The 26340-nt window shown below is 36.8% G+C and overlaps 1 protein-coding gene across 3 annotated transcripts in view; it reads left to right on the top strand.

Annotated features, from left to right (window-relative positions):
* The window catches only part of TRPC4 (transient receptor potential cation channel subfamily C member 4), a 214278-nt gene that overhangs the window by 137618 nt on the left and 50320 nt on the right, over window positions 1-26340 (top strand). For all 3 annotated transcript variants that reach the window (XM_082700394.1, XM_082700395.1, XM_082700393.1), the window contains exon 4: window positions 19265-19601. In XM_082700394.1, the coding sequence (XP_082556520.1) occupies window positions 19265-19601 (337 nt within the window). The remainder of the gene's footprint in view (window positions 1-19264; window positions 19602-26340) is intronic.

Genomic DNA, 26340 nt, shown 5'->3' with positions numbered 1-26340 from the left:
TCTCACTCTCTCCCAAATAAATGAATAAAATCTTAAAAAAATATATTACCTACAAAGTTGTCAGTGACCAATAGACTAAACGATAATGGTGTTATTTACCTGAAAAATAGAAACTATTAACACCCGTGGGTTCCTTATTGATTAGGTGGCAATGGGAAATGTGTGGGAGCAGGTCTCAGAGCCTGGGCAGCGCTATCTGCTTCCAAAACACATCCTAAGAATAAACCTTATAGATTCCCATTATTTAATCTTGTTTTAGCATGATTAGAAAGGGACACCGTAAGGGGAGAGAGAAGTGCTAATCTCCTACACCATGTAGTATTAGGGATGATGACGGGGTGGGCAGAGGGAGTAGAGTTCAGGAATCATTAAATATATGTGACTGCCTGCTTGTCACCCTGTGGAGAAAAGAGCAACCAGGGAAAATACAGTCAATCCCCTCTAGAATAAACCTTTTATGAATGGTCACTGAAACAACAAAATTAATGTTCTCTGCCGTCAGTACTCAGTGACCCTCTGAGAGATTTCTTTTAAAATCTCAGGTATGTTCGAGGTGTCAAATACACATCAGATTTTTAAAAGTCTTGGTGCAAATCAAAAGAAGGAAAATATCTTATTAATAAATTTTGTATTGCTTATATCTCCAAATAAAATTTTAGATATATTGGATTAAATTAAAATCTTTTATTGAAATTAATTTCACCTGTTTCTTTTTTCCTTTTTTAAAAATGTGTCTATTAGAAAATTTAAAATTACACATATTTTTCCACTGTATTTCTTGGGACTGTACTGCATTACACTGAGAAAAATTAATGTCTGTTCTCAGGGGGCAAGGTAATCAAGCCAAGCCGAGCATTTAACATAAAACATATGCAAATAAGTACAGAAAGTTACTCAAATTTAAACATCTTCAGAAACAACCGATTTCTTTCTTAAATATGTTTGTTACATCCTACAGTGAGACTCATATCTTGAGTGGTAGGGAAAATAATCAATGTGGACTTTGAATTTTTCAACGTCTGGGCGATCCATTAATTTTGGGAACTTAATTAAGCCTTGGGAGGGGGAACTTACATGCACCTAATTTAGGAATTTTTATTTTTATTTTTTTTTTTTTTTTTAATTTATTTTTTATTTTCAGCATAACAGTATTCATTATTTTTCACCACACCCAGTGCTCCATGCAATTCGTGCCCTTTATAATACCCACCACCTAGTACCCCAACCTCCCACCCCCCACCCCTTCAAAACCCTCAGATTGTTTTTCAGAGTCCATAGTCTCTCATGGTTCACCTCCCCTTCCAATTTCCCCCAACTCCCTTCTCCTCTCTAACTCCCCATGTCCTCCATGCTATTTGTTATGCTCCACAAATAAGTGAATCCATATGATAATTGACTCTCTCTGCTTGACTTATTTCACTCAGCATAATAATCTCTTCAATTTTTAGCTAGAATAAGAGATCTGTTTATTCTATGATTAATTAATCAGTTACTTCAAATTTGAATAGAGTTACAATTAGGTTTCATGGCAACATTTTTATCACACCTGACATTTTCAAAGCACTGTTGCTTACATGATAAGCCCTTAGAATATGCTGCAAAGAAGTTCTTCTGTTTGAAATAACTGTTACTCTGACCATTCATTTAAAATGATACTAAAATAGAGGTGCCTGGATGGCTCAGTTTGTTGAGCATGTGACTCTTGGTTTTTAGCTCAGGTCATAGTCCTGGGATGGAGCTCTGCGTTTGGGAGTCTGCTTGAGGATTCTCTCTCACCCTAACTTGTACTATCTCTCTCTCTCTCTAAAATAAATACATACATCTTTAAAAAATATTTTAAAATAAGCTGTGTACATAATCTTTATTTGTCAGCTTTCACAACATAAACAAAAGCAGATTTATAGAACGGACAGCAAGAATAGACTGTTACTATTAAAACAAAAGATGTTTAGTGCTATTTTATCTAAATGGATTCACTGTGATGTTAACTTGAGAATTCATATATTCACAATAGATTTCATTTGTGGTTATTCTGTGAAGAGGATTTTTAAATCAAATCTCATTTTAGGGTATAAAACCAACCTTTCCTGGCCTAAGAGAGAATAGCTAATTGCGTATTTTATAGCTATTATAGAGACCCAGGAAATTAATTGTTAGTACTTTACCTTGATAAAGTCAGTCTATCTTTCTCTTCAAAAGTTCTTTGTCTTTAAAAAAAAAAAAAATTCTTTATCTTCATTTACTTTGCTGGTGCCATAGACTGAACCTTTGTATTCTACTCTACCCCTTCAATTCATAGGTTGAAACCTAATCCCCAAAGTGATGACATTTGGAGGTGAAGTCTTTGGGAGGTGATTAGGTTAAGGGTGGACCTGTCATGAACGGGATTAGTGCCCTGATGAAAGAGGCCCCAGAGAGATCCCTCTCCCCTCTACCTAGCTTAGAGTCAAAAGACTGTGAACCCACAAGTTGTTTCTCAGCCTCCAGAACTATGAACAATAAATAATGTGTTGTTTATAATCCCCCCAGTCTTTGATAGTTGGTATCGTCATCAGAGTTGAAAAAGATAGTTTCATTATTGATTGAAAATTTATAATTAATAAAATCCATGGCCAGATACCTTCAGTCACACAGTTCTTATACCTCAGAGATAAAAGGGATTCAAGATGGTAAAGAAGATTGTTCACCCGCTGAGTTTTTTCTCACAGAAGAAGGGATAAGTAACAGGATTGGTAAGTAGAATGTATACAGTTAGTAGTATATTAAGCTAGGAACCAATCATCTGATATTTAAATTTATAAGTGTATCCTTCTCTTTGATGTGAAAACAAATCATTTCCATACCAAAACTATAAAATTAATTCTACCATAGTTGAAAAATAGGAATGAGAAAATGGTATGAAATACTTTTTCTTGGGGGTGGGAGTAGTAACTTACCCTCTCAAAGTCTGAAAAGCATAAATATGCAGCTCCTTCTAAAACTAAACTAAATAGCGCTCCCTCCAAAAAAGTTATGTGGCTTTTTAAATTTATTTTATTCTTCATGGATTATCTGTTAAAACAGTTTTACCGTCAACATGTTGTTGACACTTCAAGTCTTATACATAGGCTGGGGCTCAGTGTTTTATCTCACTGTTTATGTAAGTCAGGAGAGGAGTGTAAGAATCCAGCCAAAGTCAGAAATTAGTAATTAAAATTGAAACAAAATTAAATAGTTCCTTTTTCCTATATCAGCATCAAGTTTATTTATTGAGAAAATAATTTTCTCCAAATTCATAAGACGAGTAATAAAGCCAGTCATATAGTGTGCTCTGTATCTTTGACTTCTTTTACAAGGATAACTAATTGTTTGGTCTTCTTTTTTAGCCCTCAGCTATATGTTTAGACTCAACTTCTTCCTCCATGCTAAACAGCAGTATTAAAGCTGCAAAATAACGAAGGCAGATTTTGAAAGCAGCAGATAAATTTTGTCTTTCCACTGTGACTATTTATATATTTACTCATTCATTCTAAAAATATTTCTCAAGAATCTTCTTTGTACCAGAAACTCTGCAACACATTAGCTACAGAGATAAATAATGTCAAGTAGGTAAGAAGGTATACAGAAGTAAATATGTCAATAAGGAATTAACTGTGATATTATTCATTATGATTGATGCTGGTATATGTATATCCAGAGAAAGCCCACCACTGCGAAGTGTATTTCTAGAAGGCTTTCTCGGAATGAAAGCTGGCCAGAGTAGGAGAAGATGGCATGGTTGTCTGAGTGGCTGAATGAGGAGGTGGCATGTTTGGGACAGAGGACTATGGAGCTTAGAATGTCTGCATGAAGGGAAGAAAAGTGCATGATGGAAGAAGGTAGAATTTCTCATTCACTAGTTGCTTCACGTACAAATTTTGCTTTCCTCCCTTAACTAGTAATTTCACAGTGATTACTGATTATCAGTAATGCTCTTAAACATGAATTCCATACCCTTTACAAGGGCAAGATGATCTGTACTTTGTACTTACTAACATCTTTCCAGTGTAGTACAATGGATGGCTTATGATGCTTTGGATTTCCTTCAAATATGGCTATCGGGCAGCATCTGGATGCTGACATTTAATACCGTAAAGTGTTATCACCCTTTAGATAATGAGAGAACATTCCAGGATCTTCAACCCAAATCATATTCTCAACTTTACAAACTTAGGTCCCTTCTGAGGTCAATACTGCGGTGACACTGGGAAAAACTACCTCAAAAGAGACTCCCAGGGTTTTGGTTTTGGTTTTTTTAAAGATTTTACTTATTAATTTGATAAAGAGAGACACAGTGAGAGAGGAAACACAAGAAAGGATGGTGGGAGAGGGAGAAGAAGGCTTCCTGCTGAACTGGGAGCTGATACGGGGCTCTATCCCAGGACCCTGGGATTATGACCTGAGCTGAAAGCAGACGCTTAATGACTGAGCCACCCAGGCGCCCCTCCCAGTGTTTTTCCGCCCAGTATTTCCTGCCTCCATAATATCCCAGTAATGAAACATAGCTGGAAGACAGGCAGGGACAAGGGGAAAACCCCACCACCACCCTCAGAGGGAACCACCCTTAAAAGGATTTTATACCACCCTGGAAGGAGCCCTCCATCCTTTCCCACGTTATAGATGACAAAAACCTGATTGGATGACAGGTTTATGGAGGGTTAATCAGATTAAAAGAGCCTGCCAACAAGCCCATAGAAGCCCCTACAGTTAGAAACTCCTGTGGCAGCCCTCTTGGGTCCTCTCCCTCTTTGGAAGCTTTGTACTGTTGCTCCATAAACTTTACTATTGGTCAATAAACTCTGCTTTGCTCTTTGTCTGGTCTACCTCTTCTTTGTCTGGTCTATCTCTTCTTCCAAGCCCAGGGACCAAAAACCCCAGGCGTTAAAGGAAAAGAAATCCTGTTACACCAGGGTGGAAAATTTTCTCTTGAACTTCGTTCCAATTGGAGAAAGACATTTCCTTCATCTGTGCAGACTTGTAACTTGTGCAGACACAACAAAAGGCCAAGCATTCAAAACTGAAATAGTGAGAATACATGAACTTCAAGAAATTACGTCGTAAAGGCTTCTCTAGCCCTTTGCTAAGTGAGAATCCCGTCTTCACCATGCCCAGAAGGTGGATATCACTTGGATGCCATTTATTTACAAGGAGAAAGAAAAAGGAAGTTTCTTTGCCACTCTTTGGACTTTTAGCTCACCTATTTCAACTAATTAAATCAAGGATGTCCTAACGATTAGGACCTTTAAGTATTATATTTTAAATAATCTCACTGTTCTTAAATTCTGGGACTAGATATGAAGATATTTCTATTTGAACTCCTGTTGTGACTTTTGAATTCCCCTGGGATTTTGTAATGAGGCACCCTAAGGAATCATCCAGAAAATGTACCTTCCTCTTAACTGAATTGAGTAAAAGGAAAAAAAGCTCAAACTGTCTTCAGCTTTCAACAATGTTTTAGGTAGAGTACAATTACTGTGACAGAAATATAAGTAAATATTTTGACTACATTTCTTATATGTATGATGCACTAAAATTGCATTATAAATGTTTGGAGATGGTTAAATAGTTACTCACATGGCAATAATATGTCTAGATGATATGAAACAGATAGGTTCTGCTTGTTATCAAATGGACTTTTCACCACTAGAGAGGAATTTAGCAAGAAATTCTTGAGCATTTGCAAACCTCCTTATAGCTTTCATTTATGTTTACTGAAAGTCTAGGTACCAAAAATAAAGAGGCATTGTGTGTGATTATCATAATCTTTGTTATTGCTAAGATTTAACTCTATTCACTATCAAGTGTGGAAGCCCCTTGTCTGTCTGAACTAAGAAATCCCTTCCCTATTTTAGGACAGAGAAGGCACTGGGAGAGTGAAAGACATGTTGATGGCTTGCCCTTCCTCCTCCCTGAGCCAGTATATATGTCAGGAGACTCCGACCAGAGACAGGATTAGTAGGTACCCAGGAACCTACTAATCTACCCCAGGTGGAAAGGCACAGTTCTTTCAGCTGTGGGATCTAAATCTCTGTTAATCACTATCTTTCATCTTTCTTTCTTTTTTTTTTTTTTTTTTTAAGATTCTATTTATTTATTTGACACAGAGAGAGAGATCACAAGTAGGCAGAGAGGCAGGCAGAGAGGAAGGGGGAGGCAGGCTTCAGGCTGAGCAGAGAGCCTGATGCAGGGCTCGATCCCAGGACCCTGAGATCATGACCTGAGCCGAAGGCAGAGGCTTAATCCACTGAGCCACCCAGGTGCCCCTCTTATATCATTTCTTAAATGCAAATGAAAGATTAAAGGTGAATCCAATTAGCTTTAATTTTGTATGTGTTCTTTTCATCTCATAATCAGCCATTCCTGGTTTATTGCAAGCATCTGTAGAAGGACGGTCTGGTTCTGCTCCTGGAAAAGTAGATATGCAATTTTGGACATCCCAGGGGAGCAGGAGCACTGAAAGTCATTGGATTACTGTCATAGTACTGCCTGAATCATACTGTCTTGGTTGGGGGGAGGTTAGAAGGGATATTGGTGCTGACGTAGGAAACTTAATAGATACTGAACTCTTTTCTACGTGCTAAGCTTATTAAAGAATTTTCCTTGGATTTTATAATCAGATTATATATGCATAACAAACTCCTAAACACTATGTTCACATCTTGTGATATTTAACGATTACTACTTGCGAAATGTCAGGCAGAGAAAGACAAATACCATATGATTTCAGTTATATGTGGAATCTAAAAAACAAAACAAATGAATAAACAAAACAAAACAGAAACAGACTTATAAATACAGAGAACAATCTGGTGGTTACCAGAGGGAAGGAGTTGGGGGGATGGGCGACATAGAACAAGGGGATTAAAAAGCACAAACTTCCAGTTATAAAAGAAATAAGACACGTGGATACAATGTACAGCATAGAATATAGTTTAAAAAAGGTAAGTACTGAAAATCCTTTAGAGACAATACCTATATACAGACTGAGTTACAGAAGCTTATAAATTGATGAAATGGAATTTGGGGATGTATTTATCTTTTGGAACTGAGTGATACAATTGAGAATTCAAAATACAATTTGATTTAACCTATCAATATATGTTTTCCAATATATGTACTTAACTTCGTAAGAGAACAAAACTTTGAAAACACTTTTAATGTGTTTCAATTTTTTATGAATAGTGAACACTACCCATCTGCTATATAGAAACTAAAAGTGATTTGGAAAAGATTTACAATCCATTGAATGCATTTTCAACTTTAATGTTTTCTTGCACAAGAATCCAAAATTGGTATTTTCTTCCCAATGTTTTGTACATCATCAATGGTTTTATATTCAAGGAAACAATGTTTTTGAGATTGGTTTATCTTGTTTTTAACATTCTTCATCAGATATGCATATCTCTGCTTACTCAAAAGAGCAAGGTAGGAAAAAATACCATTATTATCCTCTTTTAAAGGAGCGTCAAGAGCACTGAAGAGTACTGAAAACCGTGTTTGCCACCTTTAGACTTTGTCCCTCTTTCATTGATTCTCATGGAATTGAGTCACATTCCTCTGAAATAAATTTTCTTGCCAGTTACTTGAAATACTTTGCCTCTGGGCTCCTTGTTAAGAGGTATTTTCCAAGAGAAATCTTATTTTAGGTAGCTCCTAAGCATTGGCATCTACTCTGGACTGAAGCAAACTTCTCACCCTACAATCAGTAAACAGAGTGGATCCCCTAGGAAGCTCTGGACTAGTTCACGTTACATTAAGAAGAAGGAGAAGCTGCTAATTTTGTTTTTCTTGGAAATAAACACAAGAGGATAAAACATCCTTCTCCTTTAAGGTTGAGGTTGAGGACTTAGTCCAGGCCTTTCTTTGGAACTTCCATGAGTGATTAGCACCTGATTAAATGGACTCCTAAGCCTTGAACTATGTTTAGCATTTAATTCAACTGAGTAAACATTCATTGACCTATCACAACCAGGTACTGGTGCAAGGGATCATGTGAGGAAACATGACAGACCCTTCTCAAATAGCTCACATAATTCAAGCCATAATTAAAATGCAGGAGATGAGGGGAGTAAGTACAACTGTAAATGTAGATCGAAGGTACAATATCAGTATGGAATGAAAAAAAGAACAGTCGCTCGTAGGAGCCACCAGGAGACTTGGAGGCTGGGTTGGAAGACCTGGAGGGATTCACCACGAGGAAACGAGGGTCGCATCATTCCAGACAAAGTATCAACATCTGTAAGCCTGTAGTAATTGGAAAGATCCAGACATGGTCAGAGCGCATATGTCTGTCTGTCTGTCTGTATGTCTAAAGCAGAACTATGCAAGCTGAGGGGAAGGGGTAGAGGAAAGGAGAGAGGGGTCGTGATAAAGGAGCTAAGGGCCTTTCAGGCTTTATAAATCTAGGGCTGTTTCCTGGAGTCTGTGAAAGAAGTGCACAGACATATAAAGGAGAAGGAGACACCGTTAAATTTGCATTTTGTGAGGATCGTCTCAGCAGTGTGGTGCGTAGGTGAGGAGAACTCAGAATCAAATAGCCATGGGGAGAAAACTGACTAATTTTCCTAGTTTACGCCTGAAATAATGATGACATCTGATGTTACGACAGCTCATCATCAGAACTAAGGAGTGATACTGAAGTGGTATTGAAGTGAAAAGAATTGTATTCTTTTGAATACAAAAAGAAGCCAAGAAGCCGGCTTGATAGTACTGGTCACAGAGGGGAGGTGGGTCATTCTGAATGTGCTTGTGACACCAGCAAAATAAGGACAGACGTTTTTAGACAACTTGCCTGAGATGAAATTAACATGCTTGAAGTGAATACTTTGACAAGTTTTTATAATACGGGTACAACTGTGAAAACATCACCACAATCATAATAGGGAACCGATCTGGCACCCCCACAAGTTGCCTTTTGCCCTTTTATCATTTTTCTCTACACTCTTTGGCCCCTTCTCAGGCTACTGCTGATCATCTTTCTGTCACTGTAGATTAGCTTGCATTTTCTAGAGTTTATATACATGGAATTAAACCGTATGTGCTTTTTCCGCCTCCAACTTTTCATTCAGTGTCCTTATTTTGAGGTTCAGCTGTGTGTGCGCATCGATAGTTCCTTCTTTTTTATTGCTGAATGTTTTTGCATAGTATGGTCATGCCCCATTTTGTTTATCCATTCACTAGTTGATGGAAATTTGAATTGTTCTTGGTTTTTTCTACAACAAACAAAACCACTATGTTTGTATGTAAGTCTTTGTATGGACATATGCCTTCTTTTCTTTTACATAAATGCCTGAGACTGGAATGAGTTTATCCTATGATAAATATAGGTTCCATTTATTAATTTATTTTAATTGCAAATTGTTTTCTAAAATGATTACATTTTGATGAGTAATGTATGACAGTTCCAGTTTCTCCATATTCCTACCAACTTATATCATGGTTAGTCTTTTTTTTTAAATTTTAGCCATTCTAATAGATGTGTCATGATATCTCACTGTGGTTTTGATTGCATTTCCCTAATGACAAAAGATGCTGAACATCTTTCACATCTATATTTGTTATCATTATATCTTTTGATGGTGTTTGTTCAAATCTTGCCTCCCCCTTTTTTAAAATTTAGGTGGTTTGTTTTCTTTTTATTTCTACTTAAATAGTTGAGTTACATATAGTCAGAGGGAACTGGAGTTAAACAACATTGGTTTTTGATGCCAGGAGCTCCCTAGATCTTAACTTGGGCCTGGAGTGAGAAGAGAGGGGCTCATGTCTCATGTAGGTAAGTGCTGTGTCACTACACAGTATTTGCAAGCGGGTGGATAAGCAATCCAAAATAGTTGACACAAAATAGTTAATTATAAATTCATTGAGCTATATGTATCTCTGTGACTTTCAAGTGATAATTTCCTTATAGGAAAAAAAAAATCTACTGGTAATTTAACCTTAGGCAAAATTCTACATAGTCTTAGGCTAGAGATTTCTATTATATACCTGATCTCAAATGTCTTCTCTCAGATCATCAGCATCTGTATATTTCTCCCTTTGTCCTTAGAGTTGCTCATTAGCTGTATAGTACTGATCCAGATCGGGATTTCATGCCTCTAATTTTTTTAGCCACCCAAATTCTGGTTTTTGGTTTTTTGTTTATTTTCATTCCATTGTGTAAAAGCCTATCTCAACTAGGTAACACGTGTATATACTTAGTGTTTTGCTTGCCTAAGCAAGGCACCATCTTAAGCCAGTTAAAATGCACCCATTTCCAGAAAGCTCTTGGGAAGAAAATTTAATTATAGTAGTACACTGATATAGAAGATGGTTTTACATACAGAACTTTTTTTTTAAGTAGACAATCTTAAACTTGACTCATATGGATAGCTGGCTGCCTACATGTTGACTCTCCTCACATCATCATGTTATTGATAGCTTATTCTTCTTTATTGCTCCTAGCCCATTGTCCTTTATCATTAATTCTGGTGAGATAATAAGGAAATAGAAAAATAGAATCAGAAGAGGGAGGCAAACTGAACATTGAGTGTAAGACAGTTTTTAATAGTACATACAGATTAGAAATATATTTGGAGCACTTAAATAGAGCAATTTTTTTTTAAAGATTTTATTTATTTATTTGACAGTAGATGGAGAGGCAGGCAGAGAGAGAGAGAGGGGGGGGGGGAAGCAGGCTCCCTGCTGAGCAGAGAGCCCCATGAGGGACTTGATCCCAGGACCCTGAGATCATGACCTGAGCCGAAGGCAGCGGCCCAACCCACTGAGCCACCCAGGCGCCCCTTAAATAGAGCAATTTTTATAGAAACTATAAAACCAAAAGCTATATGATAGGCAACTCCTAGAAAATGAGTAATTGGGGGCACCTGGGTGGCTTAGTTGGTTAAGCAACTGCTTTCAGCTCAGGCCATCATCCTGGAGTCCCAGGATTGAGTCCCACATCAGCTTCCTCTCAGTAGGGAGCCTGCTTCTCCCTCTGACCTCTCTCCTCTCATGCTCTCTCTCTCTCTCAAATAAATAAATAAAATAAGAAACTTAAAAAAAAAAAAAAAAATGAGTAATTGGAAAGTTGGGGAGACCAAGGACCCTATGGGGTTAGGGTCCTAACCCCAAGTACCTCAGAATTTGATCATATTTGGGAAAAGAGTTATAGCAGATGAACTTAGTTAAGATAAGGTCATATTGGAGTAGGATAAACCCTTAATCCAATAGGACTGGCGTCCTTTTAAGAACAGAGTAGAGGATGTGAATGAAGCACCCAGCCATGTGAAGAGAGAGACAGAGATTGGAAAAATTCAGCTGTTAAGGCAAGGAATACAAAAGATTGCCAGCTACTACTGGGAGGTAAGAAAAGACAAGGAAAGATTCTACCTTAGAGCACAGGCTTCTCAACACCTTGATTTTGGATTTGAAACTTCCAGATCGTGATATAATATATGCTATTATTTTAAGCCCCCTGGTGTGTATGGTGCTTTGTAATGGTAGCCCTAGGGAACTAATACAGTAAGCAAATATATTTTAATAGAGCTTTAGTAATCATATGAAGATCTAGTTTACAGACAAAACCTTTCAATCTTCACAAGGATAGAGGTGCTTTGGGGTAGAAAACTCAGTACGGCTCTCATTTGCCCTCATATCCTGTGGGTTACAGGTTGAGGTCCTTTGAAGAATTCCTTCCGATGGCTACAGGTCTACATTTTCAGTAACCTATTTCCTCGCTCGTAATAGCTTACTCCTTATTTCCAGGTCATCTTCATACATGCTTTCACGATCTTTCCGTACAGATTAAGCTGCGTATTAACTAAGGGAGTTATCACAAGGCGGCTCAGACCAGGGTGTGGACGGGCAACGCTGGTACTTCCAGCAATTGGAAATCCTAACCATGATGCATCTCTCACTTTTAAGAACATGACTTGGGTCGTTTTTAAAACACAGAGAGAGGGAAGCCCGTAAGTTAATAATCACTGTGAGAGATTGAGGACTAGGTTAGCGACAGGGCAGACGGGATGGGGAGGCAGGCAAGCGCAGGAGGAATTTGCTGACAAACAAGCCTGGGTGACAATGAGAGGAGGGAGGGAAAAAGAATGAAAAATGACATCAAGGAATGATTCCCTTTGAAGAGCCACTTTATCCTTATTATTCTCTGCTCTAGAGAGTGATGACAAAGGCTGGCAGAGGCATGTGAAACTGTTTTCTCCTCCGGCTCTTTTATATGCTGTTTATGTTCTGTTCTCCCCTCTGTTGTCCTACACGCTGGAGCAGAAAGTGCTGGTCGGTCAGTTAATGTGTGGGCTCTGCTGTTTCCAAAACACATAGCTTTCCTCTCTGCATCGCGTAGACTAGTTAAATTCATTCCAACCTCAATAAACAGATAATTAACAACTGAGTGTTATTTTTAGCCCAGGAAATATGTTAGCTAAGATAGTCTGAGGAGCCGTTGTCAGGGAGGCAGAAAGGAGTTCAGTGGCAAGGAAAAGAAATTAGCGAGTATAAAGGAAATGACTTTATTCTTGACCTTGAGACTACAGCGAAAAACTTGTCTGTTTATAGGATCTAACACATTTGAAACAAATATAACTCCTCGCTTATATCATCTATGTGTATAAATTGGCAGCATAGATGAGAGACTCTGTTCTGTGATATCAACTGTTGTTTCTGGAAAGAAGGTATAAGGACACTCTATTTTGCAGAGTCTTGTACAATTTAATTTTCTCAGAAATATGTGCTCTATGCTACGTGAAAGGAGACAGGGAAAGGAAGGGGGAAACAAAGGTGACTCTATCCTTCGTCTTATAAGTCTAACTGGTATTCATTCCCATTGTGTCTCTTCTTTTTCCTTCCTGGATTCTCCTTCTAATGGAAGATGGTCCTCCGGAAACGTGTCCCCAGGAGACGGTGAGGAAAAGTGGAACACCCTTTGTGAACATGCCACTCCTAGGTGCAAAAACAGTTCATCAGAGGCCGAGCAACCAACCCACTGAGGGCTGCTCAGGATCAGAACCAAACCTACTTCCATTTTCCGTCTACCATTCACTCTTATTATTCACCTACATGATTCAATGGTCAAATGGTGGTTCCTTCAAACTGTATAATTTTCTACCTCCCTATCTCTACTCATTTGTAGGAAACCTTCTCGGTAGCCACCTAGAAATGATGGGCAGTTTTTCATCCATCTGCCATAATAGTTTAAAACAATCTTTCATATACATCCTGAAGAGAGGGGTATTGATGAATGGATGTGGAATTTCTACCAACTGTTGCCCTTTGTGATTCAGAGAACAATATGTATTGACTCTACCTTCCTATTACCTAAATTGGGTTTTGTTTATTTGCCACATTCAATAATTTAATGTATTCAACATTGGGTTTATCACCTCCCACCTGATTCCCTTTGCCTCTGCATTTTCAACTTCCCATTACTGCCCACTCATATCCCAGCTCAGTTGCCAAATCAATTTTGAATTTAGGCCCAGAAATGATGTAAGAAGTTAAATCCTGCCCCTGCTTCGCCAACACTATCAGATGGAGATCAGTTGTCATCTTCCCTTCTGGATATGGAGACATCAGAAGTGGTGCCTTAGTAATTCCCTTTGAGCTATTCCTTGCATCCCAGTCTGCAAATATGAATTTGACCTTTCTGTACAAAGAGAGTAATCAGGTGATTTAATGACTAGGTAGGAGAACTTAATAGCGCCAAGGGGTTTGTTGGCCAATATAGTCTGCAGAGGAGAGGCTCTAAAGTTTATCAGTCAGTTTTCCTAATTTTGAGCTTTTTTTTTTTTATTTATTACGATGCCTTCTCAGATATGATTGAAACTTCACCAATTTTTTAACTTTTCATGAGGTTAATAAAAAATACTCAACTACTTACTTTATTGGTATTACCTTATGCTTAAATAATTATCACCATCTTCTGAAAGTAAGTTCTTCTAGAATCTTTTAAAACATGGGTGTTAACAAGCCTCAAGGCAATCCTGCTGCTTACTCCATTTTGAGAACCCTCCTCTCTGTGGCTAGTTCCCCTCACCCAACTTCTCATTCCATCCACAGCTGAATTTAGCCTAAAACAAAGCCCCCACATGTACACACACTATATACCCCAGCACCCCACTTCCTCACCGCAGACTTGCTCCTAGGATTTATAAGTGTTCAAATGCATGTTTACATTGAATTAAAACTACTCTTTGAGCAATTATCAGATACAGTGGAGCTAAATAGAACTTTATTAGACAGCAAATTCCTTAAACCAGTGTTTATCAAATTTTAACATTCATTGGAATCACCCTGTCAGATGTCAGTCCTATTCAGCAGGTCCAAAATGGCGCCTAAGGTTTTGCCTGGTTGATGAGCTTCCAGCTGATGCCACACCAAGCAGCAAGGACCTGGACTCAACCATTGCCTCAATAAATATTTTCACCTATGTCTCAAAATATGACTATGGTTTCCCTTTACACTCTATCACTGGTACATTCATCATTGATAACAATAATGACCTTCAAGCACAAGGGATAGCTCACCTGAACAGACCCACCTCCATCTTCAAGTATTTAACAAGATATTCTCTATATCTAAATTAAAATACATCCACTTACTACTGGGCCTGTCAAATTCTACCCATTATTTCAGATTTAACTTACAAATTCTGCTTGCTATCTTCAGTTTTCCCAGACTGTTTCATATTGGCACAATCCTTCCTAGAGTCTCTACCTCTTTTTTAACAAATTATATAGTGCTCTGTATTGTTATACTCATCTGTACTATAGACTGTGTGCTAGATGTGTGACTTCTATGCATCTGACAGCAAAGTCATCTTCACTGAACTAAATCTGCTTACTCATAACCTCAGACAGAAGACAGACCTTAAGTGAGGAAAATGAAAAATAAAACAATTGGAAAAAATTAGAAAAACTGGTAGACTGGTCACATGATCAATCCCCAACATATGTTGAGTTCCCAGAAGACAGACTTATCCAGTTCTTCCAGATCTTGGTCCTCTCCACACTTACCTAGGCAAGGTCCAACTCACAGATGATGCTACTGGCTTAATTAAATTAGGGGAGGACCAGGTGAAAATAATGTTTGTTAATAAAGTAGCAGCGTCTGATCAGTTATGCAGCATAGTGGGGCTCTAGGAGACCAGAACTGTTTTAATTAGGAACACAACTAGAGCTATCTCTAAGAGACAGGGACAGGCCCAGATGGTTAAAGGGTATTGGGAGAGATGAAGGAAATTAGGGACTGAAGTTGAAGAAAGCATTTCTAGCTACGGACATAATTCCCTAAAGTTCCTCAGCCTACAAATCATCCTTAAACCCTGCTATCAACTTTACAAAATGAGCTGTTGGAAAGCATTCCTGGGCAGAGGAAATGAAACCCCAAAGGATATAGATTATTCTTTAATTGCTCAGAAATAAACAGTAAGACCCAGAGGAAACTGTGGTCCTTTTTAAGCAAAGAAAACAGATTGCCTATATGTAAATCACTCTAATACATTCAACTCAAAAGCTTCAATTCTCTGGAGACTCAACTCAATTGAGACTGCCCTGTACTATCTGACTTAGTCAAGATGCATAAAGTAGCCAGGTTGGTTGTCCCCAGAATCTAGATTTTGCTCTTACAGAGAATATGGCTGCAGTTTGAATCTTGGATACAATTTTTAAACTAGAAAATATATTTAAAAACTGAAAAGATGAAGAAAGAACAATTACCAAGTAAATCTGATCAGTAGTTATTTTAATTACTAGGGCTCCTTAATTTTTGAACTCTCTTCTGTTGATTTTGTCCATATGCAGTTAATATTTAATTCCTCTCCATGTAGGAGTAAGGTTTCTTATTTTGCTTCAGTAAGGTTTCAGTTTTTGGGTTTTTTGTTTGTTTTTACTTTGTAGCTTAACCCTTTCTTTTCATCATTTTTTTGTTTCTTCTATGGTGTTGAGTGTTTTAGTATTTTGAGTAGTTGTTTTAAAAATCATTAATATTGGATCTCACTTTATTTGTAAAAATTAGATTTCAATAACATTTATGGTTTTTTAATATTTCAAATATCATGATTCAATGATTCTATATATAATCATGAGATCAGGCTTTTGAAACTTTCTTAAAAGTTACTGAAAGGAGGGATAGAAAGTTTTTCCTTTTTTTTTTTTAAGTGTCTTTTATAAATGCATGGCACAAATGTGAATTTGAATGTTCCTAATGTTTTAATATGAATTTTAATGTGATGGCAGGAGTTGTACTAGAATTGGCCAACAACTGAAGGGAGAAGGGAGGCTGTAACTCAGTGTGCCTGAAGAGATACTCCGCTTTCCCCAGTTCTGGAAGGGTAGTTCCTGTGACTCAATGTGCAGTAGAAAGATGATGCAGGGGAGGTAGGAGCTGTGGGCTCCCAGCATGCGTGGCCCATCTGGGGAGGGCTTTTTTGGAATGGCCCAGTGGCAGGTGTCAGACATAGGATGGCCCCTCTCTGAGGAGGTCTTTCAGAAGGAGATGGAGTAAAGCTGGTTGTTCTTGTAAATAATCCAAATAAACCAGGAGACTGGCAGTGGGGTTGGGGGACAGGAAGAAAGAGAAAGAAAGACAGGAAGGGGGAGACAAAGAAGAAATGAAGTACACAGTGAGCATGAAAGAAAGGGGGAAAAAAAAAAAACCCAAAGAATAGAAAGAAGAAGGGACACATGAGATAATGAAATGTTTTAATCCACTTTAGCAATTAAAGATTTAAAAAAAAATCATAATCTAGAAGTTTAATTCTTTTAATCCTTATTTTGGTAGCTAATTGAACATGAAACCCATTTTTTCATGAAAAATCTACTAATTAATAATGTACAATTTGGGGGATGCTGGTATGGACATGTAGTGAACAGGGATAGTAGAGAAAGGATATAAAACCATTGTGAGGGCATTTATATTCATAGTGATTCTTTTTGGGTTATTACATTATTCCTTTGGGTTCCTTATAGGAATAGTATTCCTTATATGAATACTTACAGGTTATTTCAATCCTATGATTTAAAAAGATTTGTAGTAAAATAATATCCACATTTGAGGAAACTTGTATATTATATACACTCACTTCTACTCTTCTTACAATCCTGTCTCTATTCTCTACCTCGACATAGGCCCACTGTGTCAGTGTTTAGTAGAAAATCACGTACCCTCTTCATTTACTAGGCACAGATGTATACTTTCCAATAATTAAAGAAAAAAAATTTTAAGAAAAACATTAGTAAAAATTAAGGTTCACCTAGTGCTTGGCAATGGCAGGTGTTCTAGAAGGACTAAATAATTTGCTTCTTCTAGGTAATTTAACACAGTCTATATGTGTGTATTGGGCAACAGAAATTTTTTATCCAAGAAAACCTTAAATGCTCCTAATAAAGTTATTTGTTTAATTGTACGGGGGTGTTTCATGTTATAATGAGATTTGAGCCAAGAAGTGCAGAGGTGGTTAGTCCTAGAATTCACCCAGATCATGTTAAACAAAGTACATACCTTTCTTTTACTTTTTCTGTGCGTATTAAATATGCCCTCACAGTGTTTCTTCAGTTTGTGAATATTAATGAGATATTATAGCAACTGCTTGTTAGATCTTGTATTTTCTGTAAGCTAAACTCCCTTTTATTAAGGCCTTTCATCTGTGCTAAATTCTAATGGTATGAAGAATATTTTATATGAAAAACTAGAAAGAAGATGATAGACTGATTTGTTTATAAAATGCTGATGGGAAGGATTGTGTATGTGTATCGGGGGGCAGGTCTTTTAAAAAGAACAGAGCTTGTTAATGACTTAATCACTCTTCGCCATTACTCTGCAGATACATCAGCAAGAACTCTATTTTGTTGTCAAATACCTGACTTTGACCAGAATAATAGTCAAGGATGGTGTTAAGAAAAGCTGTTCTTTGAATTATAAAATCTGATTTTACTGATTACTTGCAAGTAATAAACACAGCCCATGTCACCCAAGTCTTAAAGAAATGCAGTATTATTTTATCTATATCTATTTAACTTATTATTATAAATTTGATTTGATTTATTACATATTTCTTTGCCTGCTATATCCTTTGATGAGTAGGGCTTCTAAGACAAGGTGATGAGAAACAGTTGCATGAGAAATCATTTCATGTCCAGCCCATATGTTTGCACAGCTGGACTATTGAATTGCTCTTTCAGTCAATCATCCTGTTTCTGTTTTCACTCTCAAGCAACTTTTAGTTTGTGATAGCCAAGGCTCTTTATGTGAACTCCATGATTTTTTGCTTGCTTACAATCAGAAAAGAGTAAGGGCAAAGTCTTGTCTAAAGGAAATTCATACAGGCTAAGACTGAAGAAGAAATACAATGCCAGTAGAGTTTTTCTAAGTCTCTTACAAGAAACTGAAGCTTCTACTGCAGCCAGACTGCCCATAGGGCATCCCTTAAACATTTCTTGGCAGTGTGTGTTCTCTCTTTCCCACCATACCTTGCCTTTAACTGCCTTCCCCTCTCTTCTCTGCTTATACAATCTGTCCCTTCAGAGCCTACATGTACTGGGAAGCATTCTTGGACCATTCTGTCTGGAAGAAGTAACTCCCTCTGAATTTGTATAATGCCTAGCTGTCAGTCTCAATGAGAAAGGGAGTGTGCAGAAAAAAAAAAAAAAATCCTGGAGCAGTTAGTCTAATATTTTATCCTTTACTAGATCTGTAACCTTGAGTAAATTTACTGACCTCTTGTAACACCCTCTATCCTCATCCTTAAAAGAGAGTAAGGAATATACCATATCTCCAGCATGTTGTCAGGATAAAATAATGTTGTGTTTGTGAAATGTTTGGTTTATGGTAATTGATTATACTTAGGCAAAGTTTCTGTTTTATTTCCAACAAATTCAGCTATGATGATCTACAGTCTGGTAATCTTAATATGCTTTCATGTATGTTTTTCTTATTGCCTCAACCCAAATGTTAAATAACCCAAAATGTTAAATAAATGGGCTTTATTTACAGAACGATTTAAAGGACTTTTTGATTAATTATAAAATTGTTACTTTTTATAGATTTTATTTTTTTAAGTAATCTCTACACCCACATTAGGTGTAGAGATCTCAACCCCAAGATCAAGAGTCACATACTCCACCAACTGAGCCAGCCAAGCATCCAGTATAAAATTATTTAAAGCAGGACTTCTGGCTTTCAAGATAAATCTGTGGTCTTACATATGAACTGAAGCACCGCATGTACACTGACTCTTCCTTTTCCTTTCCATTCTCTTTAGTTTGTTGCTCAGCCCAATTGTCAACAACTGCTTGCATCTCGCTGGTACGATGAGTTCCCGGGCTGGAGGAGACGGCACTGGGCGGTGAAGATGGTGACGTGTTTCATCATAGGACTTCTTTTTCCCGTCTTCTCTGTGTGCTACCTTATAGCTCCTAAAAGCCCACTGGGACTGTTCATCAGAAAGCCATTTATCAAGTTCATCTGCCATACAGCGTCCTATTTGACTTTTTTGTTCCTGCTGCTGCTTGCCTCTCAGCACATCGACAGGTCAGACTTGAACAGGCAAGGTCCACCACCAACCATCGTCGAGTGGATGATATTACCGTGGGTCCTGGGTAAATGTGTTACTATAGAAAATATAATAAAAACGTGTTGCTGCCATGGAATTTCGTTGCCCAGAAAAGAATAGTCATTAAAGTTTTGGACGTAGGCATACTTAAAACAGGTTCTTGTCATTGCAGCTCCAAAGCTTAATCCCCAAAACTAAATAAATACTTTGCAAGTTTTGGGGGACTTGCTCCCAGACGCAGCCTATGAGAAGTAACTCTAGGTTTTAGGATTTGTGATTTCAGTGATTTCATGTCTGTGAATGATTTGCTGAGTATTTTTGTTTGTATGCTTGTCTTTTAAGATCTTCAACATATCTCATTGGCTATATTTTCTTAATTTTCTTAATAGATACACCTTCTAAAAGACAAATATAAATCACTTTGCAGAATTAGTAATTCTACACATAAAGTAACTATAAGCTTTCTTTAAGATCAATCCATTAAGTTTATCTTCAAATATATATTTAATCAAATATATTCAATCAAAATAATAGGAAATTAAACATTAGAACATCTTCCAATCTCTCTGTTCTTTTCATAGAAAGAAAAATGTTTGGGGATCTGCAGCAAATCTTGGTAAGGTAGAAAACTTTAAAGTAGCTGGTAAAAGCTTTGTTTTCCTCTCTTCTTGTTATTGTAGCCATAGTTAAAATTTACATTTTAATTATTCTTTCCTCTATCCTACTGTGGTTTGCTGAGAAATCACATTTTCTCAATTTAGCCCATCATTTTAAACCTCTCTGGTATCATATCCATCTCGTTATTTAGTAATTAGAAAATATGTGAAAATTTCATGATTCAGAGTCTCAGAAGATCAGTTTGGCTTAAGTGTCAAAACAACTGGAGAGACTGTAAAATGTGGAAAAGGCAGGAAAAAAAAGGACTATATCTCAATCTGACATTGATACATTCTTCAATTTTAAAAATTATAAATACTCTAAATACTGACTATAAAATAGTTCATAACAACAAGATTTGATATATTTTACAAATATATTAGAAAAAATACCCTTTTTTCTTTTTTTTAATTATATTTTTTTATTTTTTATTAACATATAACATATTATTAGCCCCAGGAGTACAGGTCTATGAATCGCCAGGTTTACATACTTCACAGCACTCACCATAGCACATATCTTCCCCAACATCCATAACCCCACTTCCCTCTCCCTACCCCCCTTCCCCTGGCGACCCTCAGTTTGTTTTGTGAGATTGAGTCTCTTATGGTTTTTCTCCCTCCCGATCCCATCTCGTTTCAAAAAAATATCTTCTTAAGTGACCTTTAAGATAGAGTGCATTCTCATTAATCTGACATGCATAAAGTGTGATCTTGCTTAAATTAGAAAGAAGGTTTAGATAACTTGTGTTCTTTTTGCATAAAATAATTATGATATTGCAGTTGACATTCAATATAAAATAAACATGCATATTCACATTTAAATTAAATATTTCACATTAGGAATATGTTCTTTGTGGAGTTTTCTCCATAGAAAATTTCTTGTAAATAATTCTTCCATCCAAGTACTAACCAGGCCCGACCCTGCTTAGCTTCCTAGATGAGACGAGATGGGGCACGTTCAGGGTGGTATAGTCATAGACTCTTGTAAATAATTCTTAAAGAAGCATTTAGGAGGCTAAAATTCCCATTATGGGTAACTTATATGGAATGTCTAAAATTTCTGATATTCCAAATGAAATACAGAATATTTAATTTTGAAAAATGTTATAGATATAGTGAAGCATAAACAGATATAGTATTTCTAGACTTTTCTTTTATGTAACTAATGAAAATATGTAGAGTACTTTCTATGTAGTAAGTACAGTACAGGGCAATAGTGATACAAAAGTTAAAAAAAAAAGAGAGAGAGAGAAGAAAAAAACATCCTTGCCCTTATGAAGCTTAAATTTTACTAGAGGACCTAGATAGATAATAAACAGTGAGATATGTTGCTTAATGTCAGAACGTGGTAAATAACATTAAAAAATAGAAGCTTCAATAAGTCAATTGGAGAAAGACAACTATCATATGATCTCCCTGATACGAGGAAGTAGAGATGCAACATGAGGGGGTTAAGGGGGTAGAAGAAGAATCAATGAAACAAGGTGGGATTGGGAGGGAGACAAACCATAAGTGACTCTTAATCTCACAAAACAAACTGAGGGTTGCTGGGGGGAGGGGGGTTGGGAGAAAGGGATGGGGTTATGGACATTGGGGAGGGTATGTGCTTTGGTGAGTGCTGTGAAGAGTGTAAACCTGGCGATTCACAGACCTGTACCCCTGGGGATAAAAATATATTATATGTTTATAAAAAATTTAAAATTTAACAAAAATAGAAGCTTCAAACCTTTATTAACTTGTGAAATTAAGACGTATTGGCTGCCTCCTACTTGCAAAACTTGTAACAGAATTTTCCATGAATGTTGGCTAGAAATTATATCCAAACCACAGCTGAATGGTTAAATAAGGTACATGTTTAATTGTGATAATTAAAATTCTAACCTAGGGAAATATCTCCTAAAGGCAACATTTCTTTCTTTTTTTTTTTTTTTTAATTTATTTATTTGACAGGGAGAGAGAGAGATCACAAGTAGGCAGAGCAGCAGGCAGAGAGGGGGAAGGAAACTCCCTGCTGAGCAGAGAGCCCGATGCGGGGCTCTATCCCAGGACACTGAGATCATGACCCGAGCTGAAGGCAGAGGCTTAACCCACTGAGCCACCCAGGCACCCCAAGACAACATTTCTTTAAGATATCCTGACTTCATGGAGTTAATTTTTCTAGGGATTTTTAAGATAAAAGGAGATTTTCTAGAATAAAAATTATATATGAATGATTCTCTCGCTTGGAGGATTTTCTATATCAAATATATCTGTCCAAACAGTATATTATTCATTAAAGCTGATGAATTCTAAGTGCCTCCCATCTGACACTGAGTTCTAAGTGTTTTACTAGATCTGTAACTATATAAAGGGGGTTCTCATTAGGCTCTTGTAGAAAACACACTGTACTTGAATATATCTCAGGTTCTATCACTGAGAGAAAATTAAATTATGGGTGGTCACAACCTCTCAATAAAATGGAGGATTTAGAGTCCCACTGAGTCCTAATGTCCTGTACTAGGGAGCAATCATTATTAAGGCAGAGAAAATTGGTCTTTTTTGGACAGGAGGTGGGAGGTGAGGAGGAAACTAAGGACAACAGGATAGGAATGCTGTAACATTTTACCCAAGTACGATATAGACAAAAAGGCCAGGTCTGATTTAATAGCTCCGTTAATGAGTCTTCTTCTATCTTGTCTCATTTAATGACTGAGGTCTGGCCAAGGAAGTTGTCAAACATTTCATAGTCCCTCCATTGTGAGGGTCTAGATTTGCAATATGACTGAACGACTTACAGAGAAGAGAGTGGCTTACAAACAAGTTCTTGGTCCTGCTTTTTTCCCAGTGATAGACTGAAGCTCTGTGCAGGGGTTTTTCTCAAGTCTTCTTGAGCTGACTTGATTTTCAACCCATGTCACTCTATGAGCTACTTAGTATGTAAAAAAATACGTTTTCATTCCTACTAAATTTACTTTCCTTCCATTTTCAAGGGATGTTTCCCAGACTTTTGATAACATAACTTACAAGAAATGATTACTTTTATACCATCCTTTTTTTTTATGCTGAGGAAAAAAAAAAGACTTTTGTTTATTCATTTTATGTATTCATATAAATTTTAACGCTTCCTGAGTAGAAAAGTTTTTCTAACTGTAAAACCTAATCTCTCAAATCGATCCCTTTATCTCCTTAAGAAATATGGTTTTGCTTTGGAATTTCTGTTCTTTCATATACTTTGCTATGTTTCAACAATACAGACTTATATTTGGTGTGACAGATCCAGCTATCTTGTGATTTAGTACAGTGGCAGGATAATGCTTCCCTGTTATTTTCAATATCTTCCCTGTGGAAGTTCCACATCCTGTTGACTATTTAAATTGAAGTCTATTGAGTTTTGTATCTTTAGAAAACAGTCTGCAATGACCCTTGTACTCTTCCACTGTGGTTTCATAGATACGCGGTAACTCATCTCTTGCAAGGCGTTTTGAATTTTTTCCTTCAGAACTTTCTTGTATGGAAAGTTCTTGACCCTTCTTTCTCCCATTGAACAACTTTGAGAGATCTTATAGATGCCTGCTGTCAAGATCAACTTTAGCATATTAGCAAAGAGATCTAAAAGCCTCATGCAGGGATCAAATTTAGGATTTCGTCATCTTGAGATACAGTCCTAACCAAAAGAGAAAAGTAATCACAAATAATTCAGTTAGAACTATCTCGAAAGGTAGATTCTGGACAGATAGATGCCAATATACTTCTCATATTGCCAACTTACCCATTTAAACTAGAGTAAGAAGTGCAACAATGTTCCATCAAGCAAGCATATGAGCTTGATGACAGAGCTACGTTCTATCAGTGTCAGAGAAAAAGTGTCATTGGAAAGTCTGGACAATGGATTAAAAAGAGCCTGGGGCCAGATTAGAGACCTAGCTGCTTCTGTGCTCTGCTGTGCCATGACCTGGAGGCTCTTAATTTATTCAGGGTTTGATTTTTAACATAGAATATCAGGGATATGAAATGAATATTCATGTCAGAATTTCCCTTTTACATAAAATTTATATGCAAACTAAATATAGCATGTTATATTTATAATGTACAATGAGAATTTATCTAAATTATAGCAGCAGTTTTATCTCAAATAGATGTCATTTGTTTTCTGAAGGTAATGTGGAGTAAAATAGGAGGGGGAGAAAAAAACAACTTTTGAATGCTAATTTTTAAAGCTTTCCCCAAAGCCAGTTTTGATTTTTCTGCAGAATCTATTATAATTTGACTATAACAGTCAAATCCGTGTCATAGCTTATTCCCTGCAAAAAAAAAAAAGTTTGCACAAATGTATATGCATGTGAATTATCAGGAGGTAGACTTAGGTTATCAACTTAGCAAAGAGAAACCATGATATTGACAACACTTTTCAAAAAAGTAGGATGTTACTGAAGGCTATCACACTAAGAAAGCAGGAAATACTTTGTTCTCAATGAGAAGGAAAAACGTCTGCTGCAGTAACTTGATATTATGTGTGTGCCTAAGAATATGCCATAATTATGTAGTATATAAATCCATGCACACTGAGCATGATAAGGAGAAGGGTGAACTGAGGAAAAGATGTATCATAGGAAGAAATCTGAGCTCTGTTAAAAATAACTTCTAGTGAATTCCTAGGCATAAACTAAGAATTGCTCATAATATCCGGATTATACATCTTGCCCATAACACATACTTATTTGACAATTTTTCTCTAACAAAATTGGCCTCTCATTTCCATGATTTATTTTATATTTTTATCTTGTAAAGGGTTGATATTAACAAATCTGAACATTTCGATAAGGGCTGCCAAATTGCAAATAGAAAAAGAAAACTTGTGATCACATTCTCCCCTACATAAAGACTCATAGAGACAAGCAATTCTATATATGTATAATTCTTCCTTTTTGTGACCATTTCTCCACCTTTTGACTAATAGGCATTAAGATCATTTGGTTTTAGGTACTCATACTGAATTACACATCTTCTCAGATAGCCCCCCAAAGGTATTTATGCAATTATAAGAAACAAGTTTATAGTTTCTCCCCACTCTCTCTCCTGGCAAGGTACTCTAAGCCACCTCAGTAAACTGGTGGCAGACACACAAAGACACCCAAACACAGCTGCAGAACATCTGCTTATTTAAAAGACATTTTGATTTTCGAGAAAACCAGATAATCATTGTAGTAAGACATATAATCATCATTTTCCTTTTTATCTCTGGGGAAAAAAGTTTAAGGTCACCTCTACTAAGACTTACCAAGATCTATCCAGACTAACACAGTAAGATTTCAAACAATGAAATATTTATGTAGATTTAAATTGTTGGGCACATTCTACTGCTGACCAAAAGACTTCTTTATTGGGGAGAAGATTAAGTATTTTAGGTATGATGATAACCCAAAAGTGAAATCAGCCCACTTTGAGGGAATATTTGACAACATGATCCAAGCAGATGGTTCAAGGGAAGGGGGCAAAAGATAGAGAAAGAGGAGTAGATATTAAACAAGGGAGGGTCAGTGTGAGAGACCGAAAGAAGGCTGAAGTGGTTTTCTTGAGTTCAGAATGACAGCAGCAGCAGTGATGGTAGTAATAATAGTAGAAAGAAACTATTCTTTCTAAGATAGTTAAGATAAGATAGATAAGATAGAATATCTTTCTAAGATATTCTAAGCTAGGCACCCTGCCAAATGTTTCAATGTGGATTCTCATCTGAACTTCATAGTAACTCCACTTCACTGAATCATAATAAATGTTTGTATCTCATTTCATAGAGAAGGAATAGGCTTAGAGAAGTTAGATCCTTTGTCCAGGATCAGGAGCTAGCAAATGCTTGAGACTTGATTCATAAATCAGTTGTTCCGGAGCTAGAACCTTTATCCTCCATAAATATTGCCCCCCAAATTTGAGGGGTAGGATTCGAGGTGGCAAAAACAGCCCAAGAATACAAGACTTCTTTGCTCATTTGTTTTGTTTCTTAATTTCCACATATAAGTGAAATCATAAGGTATTTGTCTTTCTCTTTTTTGCTTAGTATTATACTCTCTAGATCTATCCATGTTGCTGCAAATGGCAAGATTTCGTTTTTTAATGGCTAATTTTCTGCCACACACTCATGTGTGTGCGCGC

The sequence above is a fragment of the Mustela nivalis genome (assembly GCF_964662115.1).
Source record: "Mustela nivalis genome assembly, chromosome: 15".
NCBI classification, from domain to species: Eukaryota; Metazoa; Chordata; class Mammalia; order Carnivora; family Mustelidae; genus Mustela; species Mustela nivalis.
The sequence above is the reverse complement of the archived record's forward strand: the minus strand, read 5'-3'. Positions and strand labels throughout refer to the sequence as shown.